Source organism: Aythya marila (assembly GCF_965140915.1).
Source record: "Aythya marila genome assembly, chromosome: 15".
In the NCBI taxonomy this organism is placed as follows: domain Eukaryota; kingdom Metazoa; phylum Chordata; class Aves; order Anseriformes; family Anatidae; genus Aythya; species Aythya marila.
In genome coordinates, this window is record NC_139056.1 from 2,058,011 (window position 1) to 2,084,849 (window position 26,839).

Sequence of the window (26,839 nt, forward strand, 5' to 3'; positions counted from 1 at the left end):
ATTCCTTTAAACACACTGCAGCTGGTGCTTTGCTGAATTGTAATTTTGTCAGTTATGCAATCCCTTCAGGACGTTTAGAGTTCTTATCTGTCCTATGCTGTTGTCAGGTGGCAGCTGTGATCAGTTATGATCAGTCACTGCTAACTATTCGTCTGAGGAACACTTCTCCCCCCAACTCTCATGTACTTTCATTTGTGATTTGCAAGGGAACGAGTCTGTACTACTGCCCTGTTAATGAAAGGGGAAAGCAGTTAGGTTTTTAATTTTTGTTTGGCTTGCTAAATAAAAATTAAGGTGTAAACTTTCTTTCTACTATAAGTAGATATGTATAGCCTTACTTAAAGAAAGATAACACATTTTTAATTCACTTAAATCTGTTATATCTAGTGAAGAAAGTATGTAATACTATTTCTTATCATAAGATATTAGGAGGAGAAACTGCTCCTGTTTCAAAGAACTAAAAATTAAACTGGGGGAAAGGAGACAAAATCTGAATGGGACCTGTTTCTCTCTGATTCTCTGTCCCATGCTGTCTTGTGAGAGTTAGGAAGTCTTACGTACTCAAAGACATGCTGAAATATTTGTGGATAGTGTTTTGTGTTTTTTGTTTGAGGAAAAAAAACACAAATTGAGTGTAAAGGGCAAAAAAAGTGCTTGCTGTCATGTGTTCAAGGAACCCAATAGCAGATGGAATGCTGATAAAAAACGGTAGTGTTCCATGAACAGAATATGGTTTAAATTCAAGACAGAAACATCTCATGGTTGACTTGCCTCTCTAACACTGGCAAAGATAAAGCTTCCTAAGATCAGATTATTGCAAAAAAGTAAACATGTCTGTTTAGCTTATGTTTTTGTTGTTGTTTTTGTTGATTGTCATTCAAGGGGGCCTTTGATTTCTCAAATCGGGAATTCAAGAGTAATTAACCAAGACTAAAAGAGATTTTTTTTTTTGTCTTGATCAAAACCAAGTTACCTGCTGTTAAAAGATGTTATGCATCTTTTTTTGGGTCCTGGTATTTGGGTAGCAAGAGGAGATCAAGTGGATTGACTGGCAAGGATGGCTCTGAATTTCATGCTCCTGGTAAAAGTGTTTATAGCTAGAAGACCTGATAGCAGTGAACCAGTGTAGCCAGTAGCTAATATTATTGGTCAGTTATTACAAAAAATTTTCCAGATGTTTGACCGCATATACTTGCACAAATTAAGCAAAAGGAAGTTAAGCTGCTGAAGCAGCTACTGAAGCCCAGGCTGCATCAAAGATGGCAAGTAATCAGCTATGCACCTCTCTTCATTCAGAATGACATTGACTTTTTAATCAAAAAGCTACAGTAACAAAGTTGTCATCTACCAAATATTTGAGTTATCTCAGACAATCAGTGTGCTGCTGTAGGAAAAGAAGTATCTGAAAGCATTCAGCAAAAGGCTTGTGAAAGCTTCTGTGTTTGTGGCAGTACTAATGTCGTGGTGGACTTCAAGTTTGGTCAAGAGCTTTGGTCCATTCTGCTGTGGGACACCTTTCAGGGGTAAAATGTGATGATTTAGCACTACTCTGGTATTTCTTGACTATCATGTTTGATTAAGGAGTGTCTGGATACATCTTGGTGTTATGATACTTCTACATTGACACAGATAGAAAGTAGGGTTATTGCAAAACGTAATTGCAAAAACATTCCTGAAGACTTGCATCACATAAGTGAATGATGCCCTTTCCAAGCCTTGTAAACCAGATTAGTTGCTTGTTGTTGCATTACTTACACATCAGTGCAATTGCTGCCTTGCTGTTTGTTCCTAGGCTATCCTGGTTTGCAGCATGGTGTATATGCGTAATGGACAGCATGGGAGATTCACAAGATAGGAAAAATGCAGGGAGGAGGCACTGGCCTCTTTAAACATGCTGTTTTCCACTGCTGTTTTTTGTAGCAGTGAGACCAATCTGAGCTGAAAAGCAATGCTTGAAGAGAATTCAGACACTGCTTCAGTAAGAATATTCACAAGTGAGTTAAATGGTTTCTGCAACAGTGAAAAGCAGGATAAAATGTTGATGCTGCTTACTGGATCATAGAGACCAACTTTCTAGTGAATTTCTGAGTTCAGGAAACTTTTAAGGTGATTTTTTCCTCATGCTTAGACCACAAAAAAAAAAAAAAAAAAAGACTGATAAAGTGGGAAAAGTGCAGCTTTCATCCCTTTTGCTAGGTAGCTCTCTGTTGGCATTGTAACATGTGATTGGGGCAGCAGTGGACCGCCAACTGGACTTTCAGACAGAGCTGTATTCTTACAAGGGGTTTGACTGTAACCTGGTGTTGCCCTGTATGATGTCTTGGCAATTAAAAAGAACCAGCTGAAGGAGTGTGCCATGCTTTGTACAGACAAGGACTCCATGAACCAAGCCTTGTGAGGTGGAATAGCAGTTTTGCAAATATATGTATACATTTGCAAATAATAAAAAGGGGGCTCTGATCAAATTTGTTTTGGAAGTGCATCAGCATTCCAATCAGTAAATAGAATAAATTCCCTCTGAAGCTGAGGTTCAGGCAGAAGGTCTCTAGCAAAATAAACTCACAGCATTGAAATTACCCACTGAGTCTCATTTTGGTGAAGAATTACGGAGGCTAGGAGGGTTTCAGAAGCATAAGTCTTAGCCATATGCTAGTATTGCATGCTGTATTTGGATCACTATTGAAATATTCAGAGAATATCCAGTCAATTTCTCCATTAATAATTCACATTCAAAATATTTTAATGAGCCCAGTGTACTTTAAAGGTAGCAACATCTACTAAGAGAAAAATCTGCTTTTCTCAAAGGTAAAAATACTTAAACATGTACAAAGTCTTGAAACGCATCATGTTCTGTATTTGGATCTCTGATTTGAAGGATCTTTGTTGTATCACGATGTTATGCGTGACATTCATCTCACTGGTGACCAAACCTTTTCCACCTACCAAACACAATCCATTGCATGGAATTTCAGCAGGCATTGTTAGCTGGGTCTGTTCTTTTTGTCTTGTGTTTAAGTTCATGTGTCATATTTATATTTCAATGATTTATGAAAGCCTTACTTGCCAGTCACTAAGAAATTATCCTGCTGCCAGTTGCAGCCTTTTATTAGAAGTTGTTGGATATGTTTGTGGTGTTGAATAAAGGTTTTGCTTATGTGCTCAATATATTAATCAGACTTAGCATTTAGAAATTTCTTTTAAATACAATTCTTGTTTTTAATCAATTGCACTTGTTAAAAATGTGGACTTTCTGGAAGGAAAATAAGGTTGTTGTTTTTAGGGATTGTTTGTATTCATAAAGAAACTTCTATTTTAGGGTTGACCTTTGCTGCGAGGTTGAATTTCTGTGGAGTGGTTTCTAGTGATTGTTCAAATATTCTACCGAGAAGAGTGCCCTTCCCTGGTGAGGTCTCACACACAGGCTTTCCTGAAAAGAATCAAGAAATACAGGCAAACTTGCTCTGAAGCATCTGCAGATGCTGCGTGGGCTGCCTTTTTTTTTTTTTTTTTTTTTTTTTTTTTTTTTTTTTTTTAGCAGATAACGTGGCAGCACTGCTGCATCCTTGTACTGAAGTGCTCTGAAAGCTGCATTAAGGGAGGCAGAAAGCAAACTTGGTCTGCTCGTTTTTCGGACGCCTAAACCAAGTCCAAAAGGACTGATCTTGGTAGTGAACAGGGAGGCGTTCTCGAGCTGTTCTGAGAAACATGATGCAAGACTGATTCTTAAATTGTTAACTCTTTGAAGGATTTTCTTTGTGTCTGCAAAGAAGCTTGTAAGCGTGGAGCTGCTTTGCTGGTAGAACAGCAGCTGCCTGAATTCTCTCAACAAGCAGTGAGTAAAATGGGTAGGAAACAGGTGCAAAGTAGGTGATAAACTACTGGTTAGCTATACTTGTGTGTAGGGAAAAGGAGGAGAAGGCAATCCTTTGAACTCTTCTGTCGTTGAGGAAGCTGAGAGCACTGAGTATTACCAAGGCTATTACAGGTGTGGAGGGGAGAGGAAGCAGATCGGTTGGCTGGTTTCTGTTGTAGTGCTGCTACTTTTGAGATCTAATTAGGAAAGCTTAGGGATAATAAGACCAACTGTTGTTGCCAAGATCAAAATCAGCAGTAGAATAACTGCTTGGAAAGAAAACCATTTTGCAAGGGCGAAGAATGAAACCTGTCAAAGCTTCTGCACAGTTAGGGACAAAATTTGTAATTTTCTTTGTGAAGTGTATAATCTTTACACTGTTGCATGTTGTAATCAAAAGAGTTTAGTTTCTTAAACAAGGTAGCAACCAGGACTTGCCTGCATTAAAAAAAAAAAAAAAAAAAAAAAAAAAGCACCATTCAACACAATCTTTGGTGTTACACAAAGCATTCCAAGTGAAAGACTGCTTTGCAAGTACCAAAACGCAACCTTTGTTGTATACTGTGCACCTTGTCACTAATTTGATGGTCCAGTTTCTGGTTCCTTGTACCTCAGTGCTTTTGGCTTCGGGTGTCACTGCATGTGACACATCTGCTCCAGTTCTGCACCCCTGTGGGTGACATGGGAATAACATTGGGACCCCGCATGCCGTGTGCCACCCCCTGTGCTGCTCGTACTTACCCACACCCAGAAGCAAATCTTGCCATGTTCTGCAGATGTTAAGTTGGAGCCATGAAAGTAAAAGGAGGGGAGCGTCACGTGCACGCACTGTACGTGTTCCTTGCCTTGTGAAAATGTTGAGAGAAGTTGCAAGTTTTTTCTCCCTATATACAATATGAGGCATGTCACAACAAAAAAGAGCCCAGTCTTGTGCCTTCCTGAAGCTGTCGCAGTCTCCAGCACCCTGTTACAGCTTTGTACAACAGAAGTGGAACAGATTGTGGTATATGAAGAAGCCGGGATGTGGGAAGAAGGCAAAATTAGTTTGTGTGTCAAAATAAGCAACATTAAAAACTGTCTGATTTAACTTTTAGACCGCTAAAAATCTCTAAAACTTGCATACAAGAGCAACAGGACCCTAGTCTTGAAAAAATTCTTCATTTATCTGATAGGAAAGTCAAAGAAAAGTATGAGGTTGATCTGTTTTAGAAAAAATACTCTTGCAACCAGAAACCAGCTAAGTGGTGACTTGGTATTGACAGGCCAGTAGAACAGATTGTGAAAATCCTTCAAATGTCTTGGTTCATGCCAACAACTGACTTGAACTGATCTGTGAAGACACTGCAGAACAAGGGGAGGTAGTGGGATGTGATTTTTGTTGTAACGCATTCAATATTTCTGTCTTACTGTACCTACAGCTTTAGAAGAAACTCAAGTGGTAGCAAATTCTAGTAATAAAATGATTTAAGAAGAAACAGTACAGAAGGAATGTGTCTTTCAATGTTGTTTTCCTGAATGCTGTTGCAGTGTGTTTTTCAAAATAAGAAAATTGAAACTTCAGTTGCTAAAGAGTTAAACGACACTGGATTTTGGACTTTTGGTTGCTTTCAGAATCTCACTACAGAAAACACACCCATGTTGCAGGATTTTTGAAAATTATTTTGAAGGGCAAACCATCAGATCTTTCAAATGCATTTGTGTACTTTACAGATACAAGTTGGCGATCAGAAGCAACATTTCAGTTTACAGTCGAACGCTTCAACAGATTGAGCGAGTCAGTTCTCAGTCCTCCCTGCTTTGTACGGAATTTGCCATGGAAGATCATGGTTATGCCACGACTCTACCCGGACAGACCACACCAAAAAAGTGTAGGATTCTTCCTACAGTGCAATGCTGAATCCGACTCCACGTAAGACACTTTTAATTATTTTACAAGTCTTCATTTGATACTACTTAATCTGTATTGCAAGAAATGAAGACATCTATGGAAAAAGAAATATCTACCAATCTTTCTTTGAGAGGAAAGAATGCTTGTCAGATTTTGAGTCATGTCCTGTCCTGCCCTCCCTTCAAAAATAAAAATTAAAATTAAAAAAAAAAAGTGGCATATAAGTCTTTAGGCAAGTTTGTGGTAGAATTTATATATATATATATCTGTTTGATTGCTGGAGGGAAGTCTTTGACTGACAGTTGTCTTAGCATGTGAGAAGTCCTGAGTTTACTTCAAATTGAAGAGCTGCTGGAGTTTCAGTAGCCTTGCTGAGCTATAAATCCTGCCTGTAAATAGCATGAGCAGGTAATTCTTAGCAGCTGAGGCAGAACAGTGCATTGAGGTATCTCCTAAACAGAGTTCATTGCTCATTGGCCAATATGAGGACATGGACATGTTCTTAGATTCCTTTATGCCAAACAAAATTGGCTATCTTTTACCCCTTTGGCAAATAATGCAGGAAATTAGGAAGGTAAATAAAATTTCTAGGCATTTACTGCACCTTATCCAGCTAGAGAGCAGATGTCTCAAAGGTATCTTTTCCAGTAAGATAACTTTATTCTTGCATGAAATCTTGCACAGTTTGCAGCTCAGTGCATAACAGCAGTTGTTTTTTCACATCGTCTTTGTAACCTAAGAGGTGAATGCTCATCTCACACACGTTTAATCACAGGGAAAGAATAATGTGATCTTTAAAAGTATATCAAACAAGGCACAGCTGATGGAGCACTCGTGCCACTGTATGAGACAGTGATAAGGCATTGTTTGAACTGTTCAGTCTGATCGTTTTGCATAAGCGAGATGAATTTTAACAGGACTGGTCACAATGAAATGCTACTGAAGACAGATTAAGAGGATAGCGGAATTTATCTGGTGGGAGGGAACGCAGAAGAATCTCTTCCTTTCCTTAGAGGCTGAGTTACCACACTCTGGAGACACCAAGACCACCTTCAGTTGGCTTACCCATCTGTGCTGAAGTAGGTTAGAAACAGCTTACCTTGAGATCAGTTAGCTTCTTAAACTACTGTTACCTGTGCTTGCCCAGCAGTACTTTATTAGTAATATTGTTGCCTTAAGAGAACCTCTGTTGCAGCTTCAGGTTCATAATACACCCTCAGAAGCCCCCAGGAATTCATACCCTTGAAAATAATTAACCAAATCTTAACATCTAATAAGAAAAAATAAAAATGTGAAAGTAAGGTACCAAAAAAAAACCCAACCAACTAACAAAATGTTTTAATGACTATAAAAAGCTGGTTTTGAATGAGTTTCAAATGTGTCTTCTGTGTTTATAGGTCGTGGTCTTGTCACGCGCAAGCAGTTCTCAAGATAATAAACTACAAAGATGATGAAAAATCATTCAGCCGTCGTATTAGTCACTTGTTCTTTCATAAGGAAAATGACTGGGGCTTTTCCAACTTCATGGCCTGGAGTGTAAGTATTTGGACGTACATTAATCTATTATGTTGTAGATACAATATTGAACTTGCACTCCTGGATCCTGAGATACCTATAGATTTTTTTTTTTAAGCTGTTTTTTAATCATTGCTGAAGATTTATTTTCAGTTTCATATGAATTCCCGTACTTAGTTATTATAGATTGATTTTACTTTCAGTATGACATAAACATTCCTTCACTGTTATTTTCTGTGTATCTGAATGCCTATTGGGGGGGAGGGGGAAGTGGCATCATCATTCTGAAGCAATGCAGACTTTCTTCTGTTTCCATGTGTTATTTGTATATGTATATAGATACTTTAATGCACTAATAATACTGCTAAGGCTTATCTTAAGTTGAGACAGCTTTTTAAGCCTTTTCAAAGGCTGGCCCTCTAATCTTTCATCTGGCTGGAATAATGTTCTTCAAGTAGAAGCCCAACTTCTGATTACGGATTCTTATTATCTACAGGAAATTGAAATAGTACTGTAAAACCTTAAAAGCCAGGAACAAGTTTCCTGTATTGAGACATTAAAAAAGAACTAAGTGTATTAAGCTGAAAAACAGCTTTGCCAATGTTCTTCTTTTTTCCCTTCAGTTTATTATTACTGGTAGGTTAGGCTTGGAAATTAGGCAATGCCTAACTGGATGCTTCACGACAGTCATCTTGTAATATAGAGAAGTTCTGCAGTTCTCATATTCCTGTGTCATTCTGGTTTTACAGGAAGTTACTGATCCTGAAAAAGGCTTTATAGAAGAGGACAAAGTTACTTTTGAAGTCTACGTTCAAGCAGATGCTCCACATGGAGTGGCGTAAGTATCTTTGTTCAAAAATAATTCTTAATTTTAATATTTTTACATCATTGAGGTTTTCAAGTACTTTGTTATTAATAGTTGTAGCTTATTAGACACTTTGTCACGTTTACTTGATTATTTCTCGCAAGCAGTATTTTTCGTCAGTCATACACATTTTTGTCAAGATTAAACTTCAATTAATATTACAGTGTTGTAGAACTTTTACTTCTGTACAAATTAATTTGTGATTTAATGTGTCTGCTAATGTAGCCTCTATATTTCTGGTCTTACAACTGATAAGAGTTTCAGATACAGTCAGGTGACTCTCCTATCTATCTTCCCTTGGTTTACAGTTTTAAAACTGCTTTGTCTGAGTCATTCTGCTTCACGTCACTTCTAAACAAATTGGTTCTACTTGAATGCAGACTTGCTTTTAAAAGGATAGCTTTGGATTTCAGTACACTTTCATAATAAATATTTTTTCCACCATATAGAGCATCTTGACAAAGAAAATCTAGCAGGCAGTAGGAAAGCATATGTAGTCTGTTTTTTTGAACCTTAAGTAATAGTGAAGAGTAGCTGATACCTACCAGCAGTGCTACCTTAGAAGAAGTGCTCTTTACAGTTAATAAAATTCTTTTTTTTTTTTTTTTAACTGCTATTTTCCAGGTGGGATTCAAAGAAGCACACAGGATATGTTGGCTTGAAGAACCAGGGAGCAACTTGTTACATGAACAGTTTGTTACAGACTTTATTTTTCACAAATCAACTACGAAAGGTAATTAGTATGTGGAAAAAATGACATTGCTAATTGAAATATCTAGAACATTTATATTTAAATGCTTCAGAATGCATCTCTATTCCTTTTGCCTCCTTTATCCTATTACGGAAGTGGTGACATGCTGATGCACGTCTTGCTTCCTGCACTTCAACCCCAAGTTTCCTTTTCTAGTTTGAGCATAGGCTCTTGTTTTTTTTTGTGAATGTAGTCAGAATACCTGGTAGAAAAACCTGAGTGAAGGGGTGTTTCCTAGACTTTCTTATGTGCGAATGTTGCTTTGAATTGTTGAAGGGAAAACAAAGACTGATTCTACTTCTTGCAGATGGGAGGAAAGTCATTTTCCTTTCTTTAAATAGTTAAACTAGAAAACTTACTTATGACTTCTCAGCCCATAAACAACATAAAAAGATAAATAAGTACGTCCTGTGAGGTTCATTTGTTCTGTCTTTTAATTTATATTGTATAGCTGAATTTTCTGCTGTTGTGGTTTGAATCTTTGTAGTGATGGGAAAGCATTATAATTTCAGCAATTTAAACAGCTTTTATATTTGCTTCATTCATATGTTTTCTTATTTACTGCAGATGGTACTTCTTTGCTGGAAGGAGTAAAATTTTGGAGTATGCGTTTAATAAATATTTCACTGAAACAGGATGAAATGCACAAGATAATGTTTAATTTCAAAATAGTGCAGTAGCCTTAATGGGGTAAAAAACGTAAATTACTTTATTGAAGCGTGGCTAGTTAGAAGATTATACTACTTGGTACCATTTAGTTTATTGGAGTGTCCTATTGATCCTACTTTATCCTTCTACTGTTACTAGTTACTATTATTCTTTACAAATAATAATAATAAACACTTCACTCTCAACTATTTTTGAAGTTTATTTTGCCATTCTTAGTGTTCTGTTGTATTTTGTTCTTGTAGTTTTACCTAAGTTTTTTGTGTTCTTGCCATTTGCACCTGTTGTATCTCTTAGTGAAAATGAAGAATTCTGACTTCTTTTTTGTGTGTGCTAGGTTGTTCCATTAAGCTTTCTCTTCTCCAGTACCTATTTCTCCTATACCGATTCTTCACTGTGATACAAATAATAATAAGACAGTGGCCTGTAAGAGCCCCAGTTGGGATTTTTTTTCTCTTTTACAGTGTGCTGCTTACTCTTCAGAGTTTCAAAAAAATGGCATGTTGAGCTTCAGTAGACTGTAACTGAGATTTTACCAATGCCATGCACAAGAAATAAGTACTTGACTTGTTTTATGTTGTGCACCTGTTTCTTTTTTTTTTTTTTTTTTTTAACAAGAGGTGTAACTTACCCATTCAGCTTATTTGTTATAATGCCTGGTTTTTGCTCAGCATTCATAATGTTTGTGCATTTTTTTTTTTTATTTGGACAACCTCATATTTCTTGAAAGAAAAATGTGTTTTTATAAGAGCTACATCTAATCCAATTGAGTGTTTCCTTTCTAGAATGTCTTGCAGCCAGTAAATCAGTATGTACCACAAAGAAAACTTGTTCTGTGACGAAATGCTTTTTGTGATACAGTTTTGTTTCAATTGAACTAGTCTTCTCAGGCATTCCCCTGCACTTCTTCCCCAGGCTGTAAAATAAATACCAGCTGTTAGGGATTGTTAATGTCTGGATAGCAACCATATGAGAGAGCTTAATTTACTAGCTGGTAACTGCAGATACCTTAATGGAGATGGTACTGGATGCCTAATTCTCTGCTTATTCTTCAGATTTTCAGAGTCCCCCAAACCAAAAGAACCAGTAGTGGTTGTTTTAGGCAGGTTTTGGTACTCACTTGCTGTCACTACAGATAAAGAAGAATCACTACCTATCTGGTCTGAAAAACCAACCAACCAAACAAACAAACATGAATTTCTACAACATATTTATTTTCACTTTGAACAAATTTGTTCCTTTAAAAACAGCTAATTATCACCAATTCCATTATTTCTGTTAATCCTCCATACTTATGAGAAATAATTATTTTTATTACTGTTATTCAGAGGTTTGTTAACAGAGAAAATGCTGTCAGGAATAGAGCTGGGAAAGCACGAACAATATCAAGTGCAAGCGTATATTTATGGGAAGTCAAACCCTCTGATGAAGCGTGGGAGAGGATGAATGCAGACATCTTTCCTTCTTTGCTCTGTTTCCAAACAGCAGTTAGAGGGTTCCTTGGTACTTGAAACAAAACTTCCCTTTGTTAGCAGCCGGGTGGCTTCTGTGGTAGGGAATAAAGCAGGACATATCTTTGTGACGGGTAATGCGCACCTAAGTTCAGTCTACTCTAACAAAGGACAGTGGGGAGTCCAGATTTGGTCTCAGACCACTTCATGTTGTTTCCTGTGCCTGTCATCAGTGCCCCCAGCCAGTCAGTCAGTGTTGCTTCAGCCAGTCAGTTAAAATTCTTTGCTGGTTCTCTTGGAAGAATTCCCTACAGGTTGTGAGCATGTTGCAGAACATTTACATAACAATGCTAAAATTTCAAGTATAGGTGCAATACATTTCTCCCTGATCTGTTCTCCTTAATTTAGCTAATGATTTAGCTAATATATTTTACCATACCTTCAAATGTCATGCACAGTGCTTTCTTCCCTTCTTTAAGTAACTGTCTTTGACTCTAAGCACTGTCTTCAAGCTTGTCTGTAGCATTCTTTTACGACATAAAAATATAAAATTTTCCTTGTATCCCAGTCTGTTGCTTTTAGCCATTGCCTCTACATGTTCCTGTCATTCTTGTGTGTTCATTTCCTGAGGGAACTTCTCAGGTGTTAAAGATGCTGCTTTTTTCTAATGGATCGAAATGCCTGACTCCTTGATCTTGAGATCAAGTTTTCAAAGTTTGTGAGGGCTAAACGTGAAAATAAAGGTTTGTAAAGGATTGTGGTTTGTTTTAGCTTGAAGAAACACTTAAGCTTTTTGAGATGTGTTCTTCAGTTGTGCTTATATACACATACAGAAGGAAAAACCAAAGGCAGGCTGTATGTTAGATGTCAGTCTGTAGTAAAATATTAGAACTTCAGAAGAAATAAAACTGGTGCTTTTATCCAATTGCATCTGGAATGAAGTCATTATAAATAAATTTTAAATAAATGATTTAATATTATTTGAGAGATACAGGAAAGGATTTAGTCATCCAGATAGTACAAGAGGAAACCAAATAAGAACTAAATGCAAAGGACCTGATTTTGTTTAATCATCACACTATTCTGAACTCCCATTTATCTCATTTTGGAAGGAGATAGCTATAGTGACAATCACTAGGTTGACTTTTAGCCTGCTATAGTATCATCTTGGGTTTGTCACAAAGAATGTTCATGACAATAGCATTCGAATACTTATTATTGGCAAATATATACGGAAAGTATTTTAAGAACATGTATCTGCACTAGTTACATTTGATTTTTTTCCTTATGTGATTTTCAAATCCTGTTTGCCTAAACATAGCAAGCAACTTCTTAAATTTTTGCTTTTTATGAGTGGTTGTTTACAAGTTATAAAAAACAATTAATACAGGCTGATTAGATTTGAAAGATGGATTTGAAACTTGGTCACTCAGGTATTTCCTGTTTCTTCTTTGGGCCAGCGACAACCAGCTTATAAAAGGGTTCATAAGCTGGGGTTGGGGAGAGGTTAAGTTAATTCTGCAAGATTCTGACAGTGCTTCACAATCAGGGTGGTCAAACTTAATGTTAGCGTGTGTAGAGAGCTTGTGGGTCTCCGTTCATGGAGATACGTGGAACTCAACTGGGAAGGGGCCTGAGCGTGTTTGCCCTTCTAGGTCTGTAGATATTGCTCTTGACAATGTAGTTCACAACTAACTACAAATGTAAATTTAAATGCTACTAGTGTTCAGTCTTGTTTTTATTTTATATCATCTCAGTTTACTGCTAAATTTTGAAAGTAAAATATAAAATTCAAAAAGAAATAAAATGACGCAAATTATCACATTGCTTTACTGTTGCATAATTAACTTTTTTTAAAAATCCAAATGTCAGGGGTTTGCTTTCCTTGCCAAACTAATCAGTATTTCAGTAAAAAGTTACGAAGGAACTTCAGTTTGTTTTATTTCATCTTACTACTGTGGTTGGTCTGCTGATAGTCTCATAGAGTTCTCATCCTTCAAGTGTTTGTTTCTGCATGTTTGAAAACTCATATTGTGGACGTTCAGAAATTTTTAAATCTTAACTGGCCAGTCAATATCTTAACATATTTTATTGCCTTTTTTTTGGCATTTTTTTGTTTGACATTAAGTTGTATTTTTCTGTCAGCCGTGTCTGTATCTAATGTCTGTCTTGTAGCTCCCATTACCTCTGCACTGAGCATTTGTGTTAACAACGAATGTGTTTACCCCAGCAGTTGAGCAACACACTGGAAGTACCAACCTCGTTCTGTACGCAGGGAACATAAGGCGCAGGGTGGATGTGCTGAACACATCTGAAATCTAGGCTGACAGAAATGGAGTGAGAGGAGCTGAGGTCCAGTTCAGTGCTTCGTGCACAAAGCTGTATGCTTCTCTTGTTTCACAGGCAAAAACTCAGCTGGCAATATTCCTGTTTCTTAACAGGATGTTTCTCTTATACTACTTAATATCAGAGTCTATTATTTCAAGTGTTATCTCCTTTTGAAGTTGCCTCTGTTTTCTTTTTACAGTCGCAATTTTTAAATGAGCATTTCTCAGTCAATACCTTTTCTTTGCTGTTACTTTTCCCTAGATATATTGGTGTACAATTTCTTCAATGAATCTCATTTCACTGCCAGTTCGAACTTTCTGAAGGCCTGTTGGTCTAGTTGTGTAACTTTTGTTTGCAATCCTTCCTGGTTTGGTAGAATCAGTGAATTGAATTGTTGAGCTTTTACTTCAGTTGCTACCACTGGTGATGTTAAGTAGGAAGGAATGTATCGGAGAATCTGAGTGTCCTTTGGCATCCTTCTCCTGCACGTAGACCCTTTCTGTGTTCCTGATTGATGCTGTTTGTACTTCCATGTGTTGTTTTCCCCCAATGGAGATGGCAGTATTCACACAGAACCAAGCTAAAGCACAAAAGCAATACTATTTTTAAAATCCTATAGCGTTGTTCGGTGTATCTGGTCCTACTGTGATGATTGCATAGGCATACAAAGCGTGATAAATTGTTCATGTGTTTTGAATGCTTCGGTGTATTTACTTTTCTAGGGTGGAGTTTAACTATTTAGATAACGTTCCCGTGAATGGAGTCTGTTCAGATCCCTTTAACCACTGTGCTCTAAGAAGAGTGATTCCAGACAATTAATATTTTTACACTACAGTAAAAGATTTTTTTTCAGACTCTTTTGGAGTGATTAAATGGAGTTATATGAAGTAAGTCACTGAAGAGGAAAGGATGTATTCAACAATATGAGCAATGAACTTTTCCATAGATACTAATTGAACTGAATACTTTTTCAGGCAGTGTACATGATGCCCACTGAAGGAGATGATTCATCCAAAAGTGTTCCTCTAGCATTGCAAAGAGTGTTTTATGAGCTACAACATAGTGACAAACCAGTTGGAACTAAAAAGTTAACAAAATCTTTTGGGTAAGTTTCAGAAATTTCAATTATTTTTTGTTTTCATATAGCATTTATTTAAAAAGGCTTTATTTAAACTAGACTTTTTAGAGAAGTGCAGAGAAATATTAATACAATATGTTAACTGCTAGTTTTTCAGTTTAGTTGGATAGGTTTTTAGTAATAATCGTTCCTAAAGCTGGATGATCCAAAAGTCAGATTGGTGGGAGGTACACAGTCATCAAACAAATCAGTAGTGGGATTGGGGTTCGTGTTACCTGAAAGTTGTGACACATTTATCTAAGTAGGATTGAGAACAAAACACATCGCTGAAATATTGAAGTTCGTGTATTGTTAGTGTCTGAGTTGTTTCTGTTTTTCAATCTAGGGAAATAACAGTAACTTGCATTTCCAGATTGTTAGTTCAGCACTGATGACTGTTGTAATGCTTTGTTATTATACGTCAAAGATGCATGTCTTTTTGCCTGTCCACAGTTTAGAAACGCTTATCCCATATTCTGTTTCATGATTTAAAGCTTAAAAGGAATACCCATGGTGTGAACTGAAGGTGTCAGAGCACACACACAAAATATTTCTTCGCTATTTCTTTACTCTTGCACCCTCTTTTCCTTCATAATGCATCTATTAAAAGCTTGGTTTTTACTTTAATTTTTCCCCAGTATCCAGTTTGTTGCCCAGTATTTCTTTGGTCTGGTACCAATTCTTGTGAGACAGTGTTACAACGTATAATTTTAAATCTAGAATGTACAGATATGTGGAAGACAGAATTACACAATATAGCTGTGTTGAGGATGTTTTTGTTGTTTGTTTTTTACACTAGTTTGATATTTTGGTTGAGCAGAAGTTGAGAGAAGATGAAGATTAGCATAACCTCTACAAGCTTTCTCTTTGCACATCCTATGAATTTGGAGGGTTTTTAGCTAAAAATTATTCTAAAAGATTATTGTTTGCATTATTTTGCTACATCTGTATTTATAAACTAATCCTTTGTAGTAGTATTGAAAGGATTTTTTGTTTGAAAACAAGTTAGAAAATTAAATTATACGATCTTACATGATCACATAGCTGTCCTAGTGGTCAGCATGACAGTCACATTTCTGAGGTCTCTGATCCTGCAGCTTCTGCTAAAACTTGTAGAAGAGGTCTGTCCTGATAAAATTCTCGTAACCTTACAGCTATTCTCCTTTTCTTTTCATGTTTTGAGGTGACTTTAAAATGAAATTTTGTTACATTGTTACATTGAGGTTACATTAAAATGTAACCTCAGTGCTGTATCTTTATCTGGTGGTATCCTCTTCCAACTGGTACATTGTATGCTTAGTTTATCAGCACTCCTGCTGTCCTATAAAGACTTGCTGATATCATAAATACTTCATCTTGAGTTAGTATCTTAACTGTGTCATCCTCAGGTGCATGAGGAGATCTTTCCTGAGGGTGTTGCACATGCTTAATTTTGTACCTGAGAGTAAGCTTCTGAAAATGTGCTCATGCCTGCCTTTGTTCTTGGGAAGGAACTTCTGAATGTGGTTGAAGATTTGCTCTTTTTCCTCCTTTAAGTCAGAGAGGGAGGGTTCTGACCTTGTGAGACCTAGCTATATGCTGTGTATATTTATTGGGTATTATGAGTTTCTGTAGAATCTAAATAAGTTTGGATTTTTTCAGCAGAAAGTGATGCTGTCTGCAGGACCTCCTTTTTAAAAGTCCTAATATTAGTATGTAACCTTTTCTTTGATTTTTGTCCTTCAAGCTGGCAAGCATTAAGGCTTGGAGATTCAGGAGGCTATTTTCCATTCTTAATTACCCAATGGATTACTTCATTGATCTTGTTCCAGTGGGGACCCCCACACAGTTGTTTTGGCATGCTTTTGGGAGCAGCATGCTGCAATGTGACAATGCAGATGAGTCACTGAGAAGAGAGTGGGAGGGGAAAATAAAGTTAGTATTGCTCCTGATCAGCCCTGTGCTTCTGGCTTCAAGAGCCAGGGCTGAACCTTTGGCTCACACAGGAGCTGAAGCCTACGGTAAATATAGCCTTTTTTATATAGTGGGAGTGATGGCTGTTGCAAAAGGAATTGTCAGAGACTTGAACTCAAGGATGCTTTTTAAATATAAAGAGTTTTGAGGAGCAAGTATTTCACAGTGAAACTAAAAACAGCTCCTTTATGCTTTTTCCCTTTTATTTAAGGTAGTAGCACTGAACATCTTTGCTGCAGTGTACCATTTCGGCTACTGTGGAGGCATTTTGACTATGTTGCACTCGTTCCTTCATTCGCACAACTGCTTGCAAATGTACATACAGTACAGGTGGTGTTCAGGCAGCTGGCTACATCCTTGGAGTTACTGTGAATCCAAGAGTAACTGTTCAGATGAGTACAAAGGAGCCAGGATAAGTCCAGTTGCTTCCTCTGATGTGCGCAAATAAGCCCTGAGCACTGCTTAGCTGCACCTGAAGGGCGCTCTGTACAGAGGCAGCTAGAAGTTTGTTGTGGGAACTTTTCTGACAGAAGTGAGTTGGTCCAAGGTCTTCTCTTGAGTTTTTGACATGAACTGCAAAAAGTTTTTAGATCAGAAGAATTCTGTTACCAACTGCCTGACCCTGGCCTCTTCCAGTGGCATGGGCTGCTTTCCTGTTACCAGGACCACAGAAAGAAAAGGCAGGTGCGTGCAAAGCAGCTGCCAAAATGTCCCACAGGTTCACTGCCCCTTCCTCCTCTGAGCTGGGCTTACTGAAAGGAAAAATGGCTTTAGAAGCAGGCTGTAGGCCAAGTAAATGCTGTAGAACTAAAAAGCATGCTCACCAGGCAGTACTAAATCTTAGTCTATACATCTTGCTATATATTAAATTCCTGGTATGAGAAGAAATGAAAATTACTTCTGAGCTGTAAATTTTCTTTATGGTATAGTAATTTTTCTATTGATTTGCCTTACAAAGGTGGGAAACTTTAGACAGCTTCATGCAACATGATGTCCAGGAATTATGTCGAGTGGTATGTTTTTGCTATTTCTTACTCATGTATCATAGAATTGTCTCTTGATATTGTGTGTATATAATACAATACAGTAACATTCCTAGTAATAGTGATGCTTAACTGATTAAATTAAGGCTATGTGCCTTGGTTTATTTCTCTCTTTTAAGAATGGGATTAATTGTGACCTTTTGAGGGTGAGGAGTTTGTGAAGGATAGGGAAGGTAGAAAATAAATAGAACACACCTATTCTAGTGATCCTTATATTGCTGTAGAGAGGAATGTAACTTTGAACATGCAGGTGCATCACTTAATTTGTGAGGTTTTCCAAACCCAAAAGACGGTAGCTGGGGTAGCCCTCAAAACATTTTCTAGGGGAAAGAAGAGAATTTGGAGGACTAAAAAAGGAGATGCCAGTATGAATAGACTAAAACTTTGTTTTTATGCAAATGAATTAGTTTAATCAGTATAGTAATCATTTGTATGTGATGACTGAATTTAGCAACTGTGCATGTTTATCCTATGTAAAAACTAATCTTTCTTTCAGCTGCTTGATAACGTGGAAAATAAAATGAAAGGCACGTGTGTAGAAGGCACTATTCCTAAATTGTTCAGAGGGAAGATGGTGGTATGTATTTAACCTGTTAGTACTTCTTAAAATTAACTCTGTTATTTGCGTACATTGAAATTCTATGGTGTTTGTTTTTGTTTACAGTCTTATATCCAATGTAAACATGTAGACTACCGATCTGAACGAATAGAAGATTATTATGACATCCAACTAAGTATAAAGGGAAAGAAAAATAGTAAGTGATGCGTTGTGATATGCACCAATCAAACACTTCAACATGCTGGGCTGTTTGTTTTGTTCTGTTTTGTTGTTACCAGATGGGTTTAATACCTGTTTGTTTAGTGCCTGCTGATTTCAAATGGGTTAGATGTTGCTCATCACTTTGAAGGATCCTTGTTTTAATTTCAGAGGAATGGGTCTTACTTTTTGACAGATCGTTGAAAACATTTTCTGTAGAAAATGTCTTTGTTTATGTTACTCTTTTTCCCTTTCTCCCTTTTCACTACGCTGTTCCTTCCCGCCTAATTCTCTGAGATATTTTCATGAAACTCTTTGAATTTAGAGGTTTTACTAGTGTCACGGAAGTGCATCAGTGACATGTTAATAACAGTAGTGTTATCGCTGTAGGTTATAATTTATATATGGAGATGAACTTATGGGTAATAGGTTCATTGTTAGGCCTGACCATAGCATTAAGAAAAAAAAAAAAAGAATAAACTAATCAGAATAGCATGACGTTGATCATTTATCAGTGGTCACCAAGTATTTGGCATACAAGACATGAAAAAGGATGCGTAAGACTCAAGCAAACAAAATTATCTAGTTTGCTACTTAACAGTTGTAGAGAGAATACATTTGGCAGGCAGTTCTAACTGATTTTAAAATCTTGAAATTTTATACCCCTCCAATTTTGGTGTGTTTCTTGATATTCTTGAACAATGTAAAACTTTAATTTTTATTTTTATAAAGACAAATACTCAAGTACAAGTTCTAGTGTCTTAAAATGTTATTTGATAAATATAATGTTAAGCCCTTAGCTAGAGTAAACTTAACTTTTTCTTCCTCTTTCCATATTATTCCCAATCCTTTTCATTTAGTTTTTGAGTCCTTCATTGACTATGTTGCAGTGGAACAGTTGGATGGTGATAACAAGTATGATGCAGGAGAACACGGCTTGCAGGTATTTTTCTTCTTTTAATTTGTTTTTTAAATTTTATTTTTGTGTCCTTGATAAAGCATAGCTACAGTGGCCAATAAACTTTGCTACTGATACCTACATTCTAGGTTGTATCAACTGATCTTAGCCATTTTTCTCTTCAGGCAAGCTTGTACATAGCTTCTCTAAGTTGCTGTTAGACTTCTCAAAACAGAGCTTAGATTTTAAAAGTCTACTCAGCAGTGAATTTTGGTTTTGTACCTGTAACAGTTTCAGTGACTAGAATGATTTTACTGTTAAATTCTCTACTGATTTTCAAGACTGAGAAATTATTCAAATCCTTTCTCTAAGAGTGGCCCACTTTTCTGTGTCTAGTAAAACAAAACAAACAAACAAACAAAAAAGCATAGTTCTGAAAGTTACTTTAGAGAGGAAATTTCTATATCATCATCAAGTGCACCTGTGGAATTTTGACTGTTCACATGCACATTTCTGAGCTTTTCAGTTGTACTTTGCAGCATCCACTGTAGAGAGTAGTAGTCCTTTTACAATTTTTCTTTTTCTACTAGAGCTTATTTTTGCAGCTTCCCTATAGCAGTTTCTGTCAGTAATGTGGTAAATATTATTAGGTGTTCTCAGAAAGCAGCATAATAGTGAAATATTTGTTGTCAGGATACAGTGGACACGAAATTCAGAATTGATCAGAAATGAGATTTTGCCTCAGTATTCTTTTTAATTTCATTTATACCTGAGTTGCTCATAACGTAGTGCTATGTTCACATGTGCTTCATGAATGACCTAAATTTAAATGAAATGTTTTCTTGTATGATGTTACTGGAGGAGCTCATGGGAGGACTGCAGCATTAAGATGGTTCAAAACTGGGGTGGAAGTTAACTATTCTTTGCACATTATGGTGTCAAGTCTATAAAATAAAAGTTTAAAGAAAAATATCTTCAGCAGGCAGGTGTGTCAAATTGCTAAAAATCTTACAATTTCAACCCTCTGTTTCCTTTAAAACGTCTAGGAGGCAGAGAAGGGTGTGAAGTTTCTCACATTGCCACCAGTATTACACCTACAGCTCATGAGATTTATGTATGATCCTCAGACTGACCAGAACATCAAGATAAATGATAGGTGAGTTTGGGGTGGATTTTTTTGGTGCATTTTTCTTCATGTGCTTTTAGTTTTGGATGTAGAATTTAGACCAGCCAATGTATTTTTGTAAACAATAATAATAATAAATAATAATTAATAAGGGCAAAATCCTATTTTTGAATCAGTTCCAAGGGGGAGGTGTGTGTCCAGGCATATGTTAGAGGTCCCCGAATTGAATGTTAAAGTGTTGAATTTGTCATTCAGAACTGTAATTGCCATTTGTAGCTGTTGTTTTAAACATAATGCAAACAAATGTAGTTTTTTAATGTAGTTTTTTTCTTCTTCAAAATTAGGTTTGAGTTCCCTGAACAGTTGCCACTAGATGAATTTTTGCAAAAAACAGATCCTAAAGATCCTGCAAATTACATTCTTCATGCAGTTCTAGTACACAGTGGAGATAACCATGGTGGACATTATGTTGTTTACTTAAATCCAAAGGGTGATGGCAAAGTGAGTATTCAAAAACAACTAAACACATTTGTGTGATGTAAATAGATCCTTGCAGTTTTCATAATGGGAAAAACTTTGCAGCTCTTCTTTCTCTAACAGAAGAGAGTACTGGCATGGTCAGTTAGTGAAGTCATATCTCTGTTTGATGTAGTTTGTAGGTTGATACTTGTCATTGTTGTTTCTATTCTAACATATTTGGGAAACTTGCTTTGGATTTACAAAGACAAAGCAGCAGCCCTCATGTCTAGTTTTCTTTTGCTCTTTAGGGGAGAAGTTTGCATTTGGAGGCATCACTTGCCTTATTAAGAGAGCACCTTTATATTTGCTGTTGGCTTTTGGCAAAAGACTAAGGGAAGCCCTTCAGTCTTCTGTCTGTGTGCTGAATTTCTACAGTGAGCAACTTTTATCCAGCATTTCTCAGACTTAATGCTGAAGCAAATATGAGTCTTCCTAATGTTTCTGTGACTCATAAATTCAGTGTCTTTGCATGTCTGTTACAGGTTTAGATGACTTGATCAGATTCGATGTTTATGGGTCAGGTGCCTCTTCCCTTGAGCTTACTGGTTTTGTGTGTCTATGACTGTTCACAGTAAAATGAACAGTCAGGTTTTACTGTGAATTTGTTTCTATTTGTCTTTTCACTATTAATCGGTTTTATTGGTTTTATTTAAAATTTCCTGTAAACTATGTCAAATTTACAAATAATTACCAGGTATTTGGTGCATCATTGCATTGTGTTATTTAATAAAAATAAGGCCAGCTATCTGAACTTCATATAGAAATGTGAAATACTTCAGGAATAGTCTTGAGATGAATCCTTTGTATAATTATCTGGCTAAAAGCTTTTGATATTCAGTGTAAGATTTTCAGATGAGTCGGAGGTACTTATGGCCTCCCTTATGCTGAGTGCAGATAGCAGGTAACACAAATTACAGCGAACTGTAGAATTTTCTAAACTCTTGATGCTTGAAGAGAAATTTTAATTACTTGGAGCTGAAAGGCATGCCAGAAATAGGATTAATTTATCATTCAAGAACATGTTTTTGTGTAAAACGTTATATTTATGTAAAATTTTCTCTCTAGTGGTGTAAATTTGATGATGATGTTGTATCAAGATGTACAAAGGAAGAAGCGATTGAACACAACTACGGAGGCCATGATGATGACTTATCTGTACGACACTGTACTAATGCGTACATGTTGGTTTACATCAGGGAATCAAAATTAAGTATGTATACCCTGTGTGTGTTCCAAATTAGATAGGGTAGAGGGATTTAGATATGTATTTGATTTCTGAATTGTTGACAGCCTTCTTATACAAAGGGGCTCCATTAGTTATAGATGGCATCTATAGATTCTGTGGGGATCGACCAGACTTTCTCTCACTTCTAGAAAGTGTGTTCTAATCCTCCAGCATCTTGTCTTAGCACAGTAAGACAAGACTGTGTATCAGCAGAGTGCTTCATCCTTAATTGTTTTATAGGATGAAAAATCAGTGACTCATGGAAATTAAATCCAATCCATTATAAATATGTAGATATATGTATATTAAAAACAATCAGGTGGTGGTAAATTTTTTTTTTAATCCTGAAGTGAATATCTAATTCAGAAGTCTGTGATACATATTTCATGGAAATCATGCATTTTGGCTCAGGATAGAAAATACTTATTTTGCCAAAACATGATGATATCAAATCATGTTTTTAATTAAAAGATGAAAAAGGCAGGTTTTTTTTTTCTTCAGAGAAAAGTCAATTGTGCATGAAAACCCTGTTTGATGTAAATTTCAGAATGACATAACAAAATTTGTCTTGTAGGTGAAGTTTTGCAGCCTGTTACGGACCATGATATTCCTCAACAACTTGTAGAAAGGCTACAAGAAGAGAAAAGAATAGAGGCTCAAAAGAGGAAGGAGAGGCAGGAAGCTCATCTCTACATGCAAGTGCAGGTCAGCTTTTGAAATAGATCAAGTTACAATTGTCTTCCAAATAAATTCAGAATATTTTCAACTCTTGAATATGTGTTGGAAGTAGCATTTGAACTGAAATAATTTCAGTGCCTGTAAGTATATTTACATGTGCACTGAGTACTGATGAAACAAATTGTACAGTGCTGGGAAATAAAAGCATGTTACAGGCACTTCTGTTTTCTCTAGAAGGCTGTGAAAAGTTACTTGCAAGGAAAAATAGTAAGTTCAGGTGAAAGGAAAATGAGTAGGTTATTTTAAATGGCTGCCCTGCCACTGCACTTTTATCTCCTTCAGGAATTATTTTCTAAAATTAGAATGTATCTTGCCATAGGCAGCAAGGCTGGACTTCTGCCAAACTGAGCTCATCAAGTAGAAGCAGAAGGAGAGAGTGCTTATATTTGCAATTATCTCTTTGGAAAAGCCAGATGGACTAGATTGTTATGAATTGCCTTAAGGAACCCTGTTTAGGGCTCTTTCCAGAGCCCATCTGGCAGAAGAAAATAAAACCCATTTTCCATTTGCTTCCATGTTTCTTTGCATGTTCTTTCTAGAGTTCTTATGTAGAGCTATTGGTAAAGGTTGGCTTGTTCCATACTAGATTTACACTACAGCTATTTCCAGTGGAGAGATTAGCAGAGTTGTGTGGACTTTCTCTGTTAAAAAAGAATACATGGGATTTGTAGCAGATGCAGGGAATGTTTTAGGTCATCCTCTGTGTATTGCACAAAATAAAAATAAGCCTTTTTTTAAGCGCCAACATTTTTAGAATTTTTAGAACATGTACATGTTTCCAAGATTGGGATCTAAGTGCAACTGGTGTCTTATTGTTCAGGATTTGTACATTGATTACTTACACTGATTTGATTCACAATTTTTAAATTCCATTGTAATCTGTATGCTTTCAAATTTTCTTCATGAGAACACAAATAGTGTCAGCAATGTGATGCCAACAATAGAGTCAATGACACTGCATAGGAAAGCATCAAAAGAAAATATTGTATTGTGGAGCTGAGTAATACAAATAGTAACCTTTAAATGTAATTTTTCAGATAGTAGCAGAGGATCAGTTCTGTGGCCACCAAGGCAATGATATGTACGATGAAGAAAAAGTGAAGTATACTGTTTTCAAAGTATTAAAAAACTCCACGCTTACGGAATTTGTTCAAAACCTCTCTCAAACAATGGTAAGCTTTCTGTGACTGGCTATCTATTTTAGTATATTATGATATGTTAGTTTTTATCTTCTCCATGTATTAGCAGCAGTCATAGTTTAGACCTTTTAAAATAGAAGTTCTATTTGGTTTAATAAAAATATCTTAATCGTTTTTGTTTCCTGTCACAACTTTTATTTATTGCAGGGATTTCCACAGGATCAGATCAGATTATGGCCAATGCAAGCAAGAAGCAATGGAACGAAAAGACCTGCAATGTTAGATAATGAAGCAGATGGCAATAAAACAGTAAGTATTCATTGATAAGTAACATGCATGTCCATGATTCTTGGATTTCAGATTCTAACTTTGGGACATCAGATTTTTAAGCGTTTTAATTTAGCCTTTGTCTGGTAAAGTTTCATATTTGAGAAGATTTTGGCTATAGTGGGTTGATTGAGGTGGAAAGGGGGATTGTGGTGCATAATTCTTCCATGAAGAAAAGACATGATAATGGTTTATATCCTAGATTTTAAACATAAATGTCTTTTTAGTCGTCTATTATTTGGGCAGAAGCAATGGATTTAACAAAATGTATCACTTAAGATGTAAAACATTGTGCTTAAATGCCACAAGAAAGGGATTGGTTTCCCTGTCCTCTATTTTTATAGAGTGAAGTAATTTTCTTGCTATAACAGAGATGACTGTAGGTATACTTTTAAATGAAAAAGAAATAGGTCCATTTTAAGTAAAACCTATCATTTGTGCTTCATTAAAACTCTTTAATTTTTTTCTGTTATTGTTTCTCTTCTCATAAACTTTCTGTCACTAGTGCAGCTAAAAGAAAAAAAATCTCACTCATAAAGTATGTCAGAAAGTTCTCCTATCTGATGAAAATGCAGATATTAGTTTATATTACATTCTCTAGAGACTTTTTTCTTCTTCCACATCTACATAGATGATTGAGCTCAGTGACAATGAAAATCCATGGACAATATTTTTGGAAACAGTAGATCCAGAGATGGCTGCTACTGGAGCAACATTACCCAAGTTCGATAAAGATCGTAAGCATATATGCTAAAACTCGAGTAAATGCAAAATACTTTGGATATTATGTCAAGAAACCTTGTGTACTTGTGTTTTTCAATGATGTCAATGATGTACCCATCAAACTACAGTGCTGAAATTAGTTTGTCTTGTGCTTTTTTTTTCTTTGATTCTTCTTTAAGTGCAAGGTGTGTTTCAAATGCTTTTAGAATCACTGAATAATTTTTCATAAATGCAGGTAGATTTATATAAATTCAGTATTTAAGAATATTTTAAAGGCATTAATTAAATGAATAAAGGAAAGACACACTTTGCTGTTTAAAGAAAAGTACTTGGGTGACTATTTCCAAACATAGTCAAATACTCCTTAGAAAAAAAAATAAATCTTGTCTTAATTTCTAGATGATGTAATGTTGTTCCTGAAAATGTATGATCCGAAGACTCGGAGTTTGAATTATTGTGGACATATCTACACACCTATATCCTGTAAAATACGTGAGTTCTGAAATTCAAATTTATTATTATAATTGAAAAATTTTAGAGACGATGGATTGTATATCTAATTTATTTTTAATAATTAGTTGTTTTGTTGAAGTCAAATGTAGGCCACAGAGTGGAATTTTGATTTCTTCCAACACCAGTGCTGGTTCTCTGGTACGGTTTTCTTTCCCATGTTGTCAGTGAAACAAACTTTCTGCAAGCCTGACAGTTTTGCCTTAACGCAGCATTGGCTGGCAGGTGTTTTTTTTTTTTTTTTTTTAGTTTAACAGTATTCTTCAGGTGTTGCTGAACATAAAAAGTTGTTTCAGACTTACTGTAAAGTTTTGTGATATGATATTGCTCCCCAGTTTGTTTTTTTTTATTTCAGGTTATTTTGCTGAATGGACCTTTGCAATCACTCTTAAAATAGTCATATGCAATCTGAGTACTCTTGTACTCATTGTCACAATGGTAGCCTGAGAATAGCTGCTTGGGTTTACTTAGCTGTGAGCCTTGGTTTTCATATGGATCCATTTAAAGAATTCAACAAGTGGCCACCAAGTTAAGATACTTTGTCATTTTGAATATCGCACTCTGTTGATTTGTACAGTGCTTCATATTTTTGCATTTTATCCATGTGATTTCAAAAAAAAAAAAAATAAAAATCCATCTCTGAAGAAGGAATATTGTAATTTAATTTCCTTGATCTTGGATGGCCTTGCACATTTTTTTGTTGTTGTTGTTGTTCAGATGAAGTGGAAGAAAACCTTAAAATCTCTCTCTGGGTTAAATTTCAATATTTAACCCAGATATTAAATATCTGGGGCAGCTTTAGCCTAGAAGGTTCCATTCCTTAGAAAGGCATTTTAAAACTATTTAACCAGAACAAAAGAAAATAGATTCTCTGTTACTTCACAGATAGGTCTTGCAAGCAGTTACAGTGCAATGCATTTCACACTCCTTTTCTTTTCCACTAGGTGACTTGCTTCCAGTTATGTGTGAGAGAGCAGGATTTCCACAAGAAACTAACCTTATCCTCTATGAGGTTTGGATCAATAGACTTGTTTATTGTAAAAATCATTATTGCTGTACCGGTAGCAAATTTTGGGGTCTTTTTCTTAAGGATGGACCACTGTTTGATAATGTTCTAAATTGTGGATAATAACAAAGAAATAACCAAGTAGGTTGAGATGCAAAGCTTAGCATGGCAGTTGTGACCTAACGTTTTCATGTACAACACAGACACAGTTCTGTCACTCATAAATCCAGTCATTCACACAGAAGGGAACACTTGCATCAGGAGAGTCTGTGGAGTTGCAATCTGGGACATTTCCAGCACCTGAAGGAATGAGGCCTTGAGCAAACTGCTCTAAACTGGAAGTTATCTCTGCTTATAGTAGGAGGTTTAGCTAAAGGCCTTCAGTGGTTCCTTCAAATGAAAATTATTCCATGAATCAAAATGCACATTTCTGAACTTTTG

The 26,839-nt window shown here is 36.1% G+C and overlaps 1 protein-coding gene across 1 annotated transcript in view; it reads left to right on the plus strand.

Annotated features, from left to right (window-relative positions):
* USP7 (ubiquitin specific peptidase 7) overlaps nucleotides 1-26,839 on the plus strand; it is a 76,543-nt gene that overhangs the window by 36,617 nt on the left and 13,087 nt on the right. Inside the window, exons 3-20 of the mRNA XM_082772698.1 lie at nucleotides 5,564-5,762; nucleotides 7,139-7,277; nucleotides 8,006-8,094; nucleotides 8,746-8,854; nucleotides 14,292-14,422; nucleotides 17,346-17,400; nucleotides 17,927-18,007; nucleotides 18,095-18,185; nucleotides 19,048-19,130; nucleotides 20,132-20,241; nucleotides 20,556-20,712; nucleotides 21,796-21,940; nucleotides 22,530-22,660; nucleotides 23,731-23,865; nucleotides 24,040-24,141; nucleotides 24,791-24,896; nucleotides 25,282-25,374; nucleotides 26,337-26,404. Of these exons, the coding sequence (XP_082628824.1) occupies nucleotides 5,564-5,762; nucleotides 7,139-7,277; nucleotides 8,006-8,094; nucleotides 8,746-8,854; nucleotides 14,292-14,422; nucleotides 17,346-17,400; nucleotides 17,927-18,007; nucleotides 18,095-18,185; nucleotides 19,048-19,130; nucleotides 20,132-20,241; nucleotides 20,556-20,712; nucleotides 21,796-21,940; nucleotides 22,530-22,660; nucleotides 23,731-23,865; nucleotides 24,040-24,141; nucleotides 24,791-24,896; nucleotides 25,282-25,374; nucleotides 26,337-26,404 (2,024 nt within the window). The remainder of the gene's footprint in view (nucleotides 1-5,563; nucleotides 5,763-7,138; nucleotides 7,278-8,005; nucleotides 8,095-8,745; nucleotides 8,855-14,291; nucleotides 14,423-17,345; nucleotides 17,401-17,926; nucleotides 18,008-18,094; nucleotides 18,186-19,047; nucleotides 19,131-20,131; nucleotides 20,242-20,555; nucleotides 20,713-21,795; nucleotides 21,941-22,529; nucleotides 22,661-23,730; nucleotides 23,866-24,039; nucleotides 24,142-24,790; nucleotides 24,897-25,281; nucleotides 25,375-26,336; nucleotides 26,405-26,839) is intronic.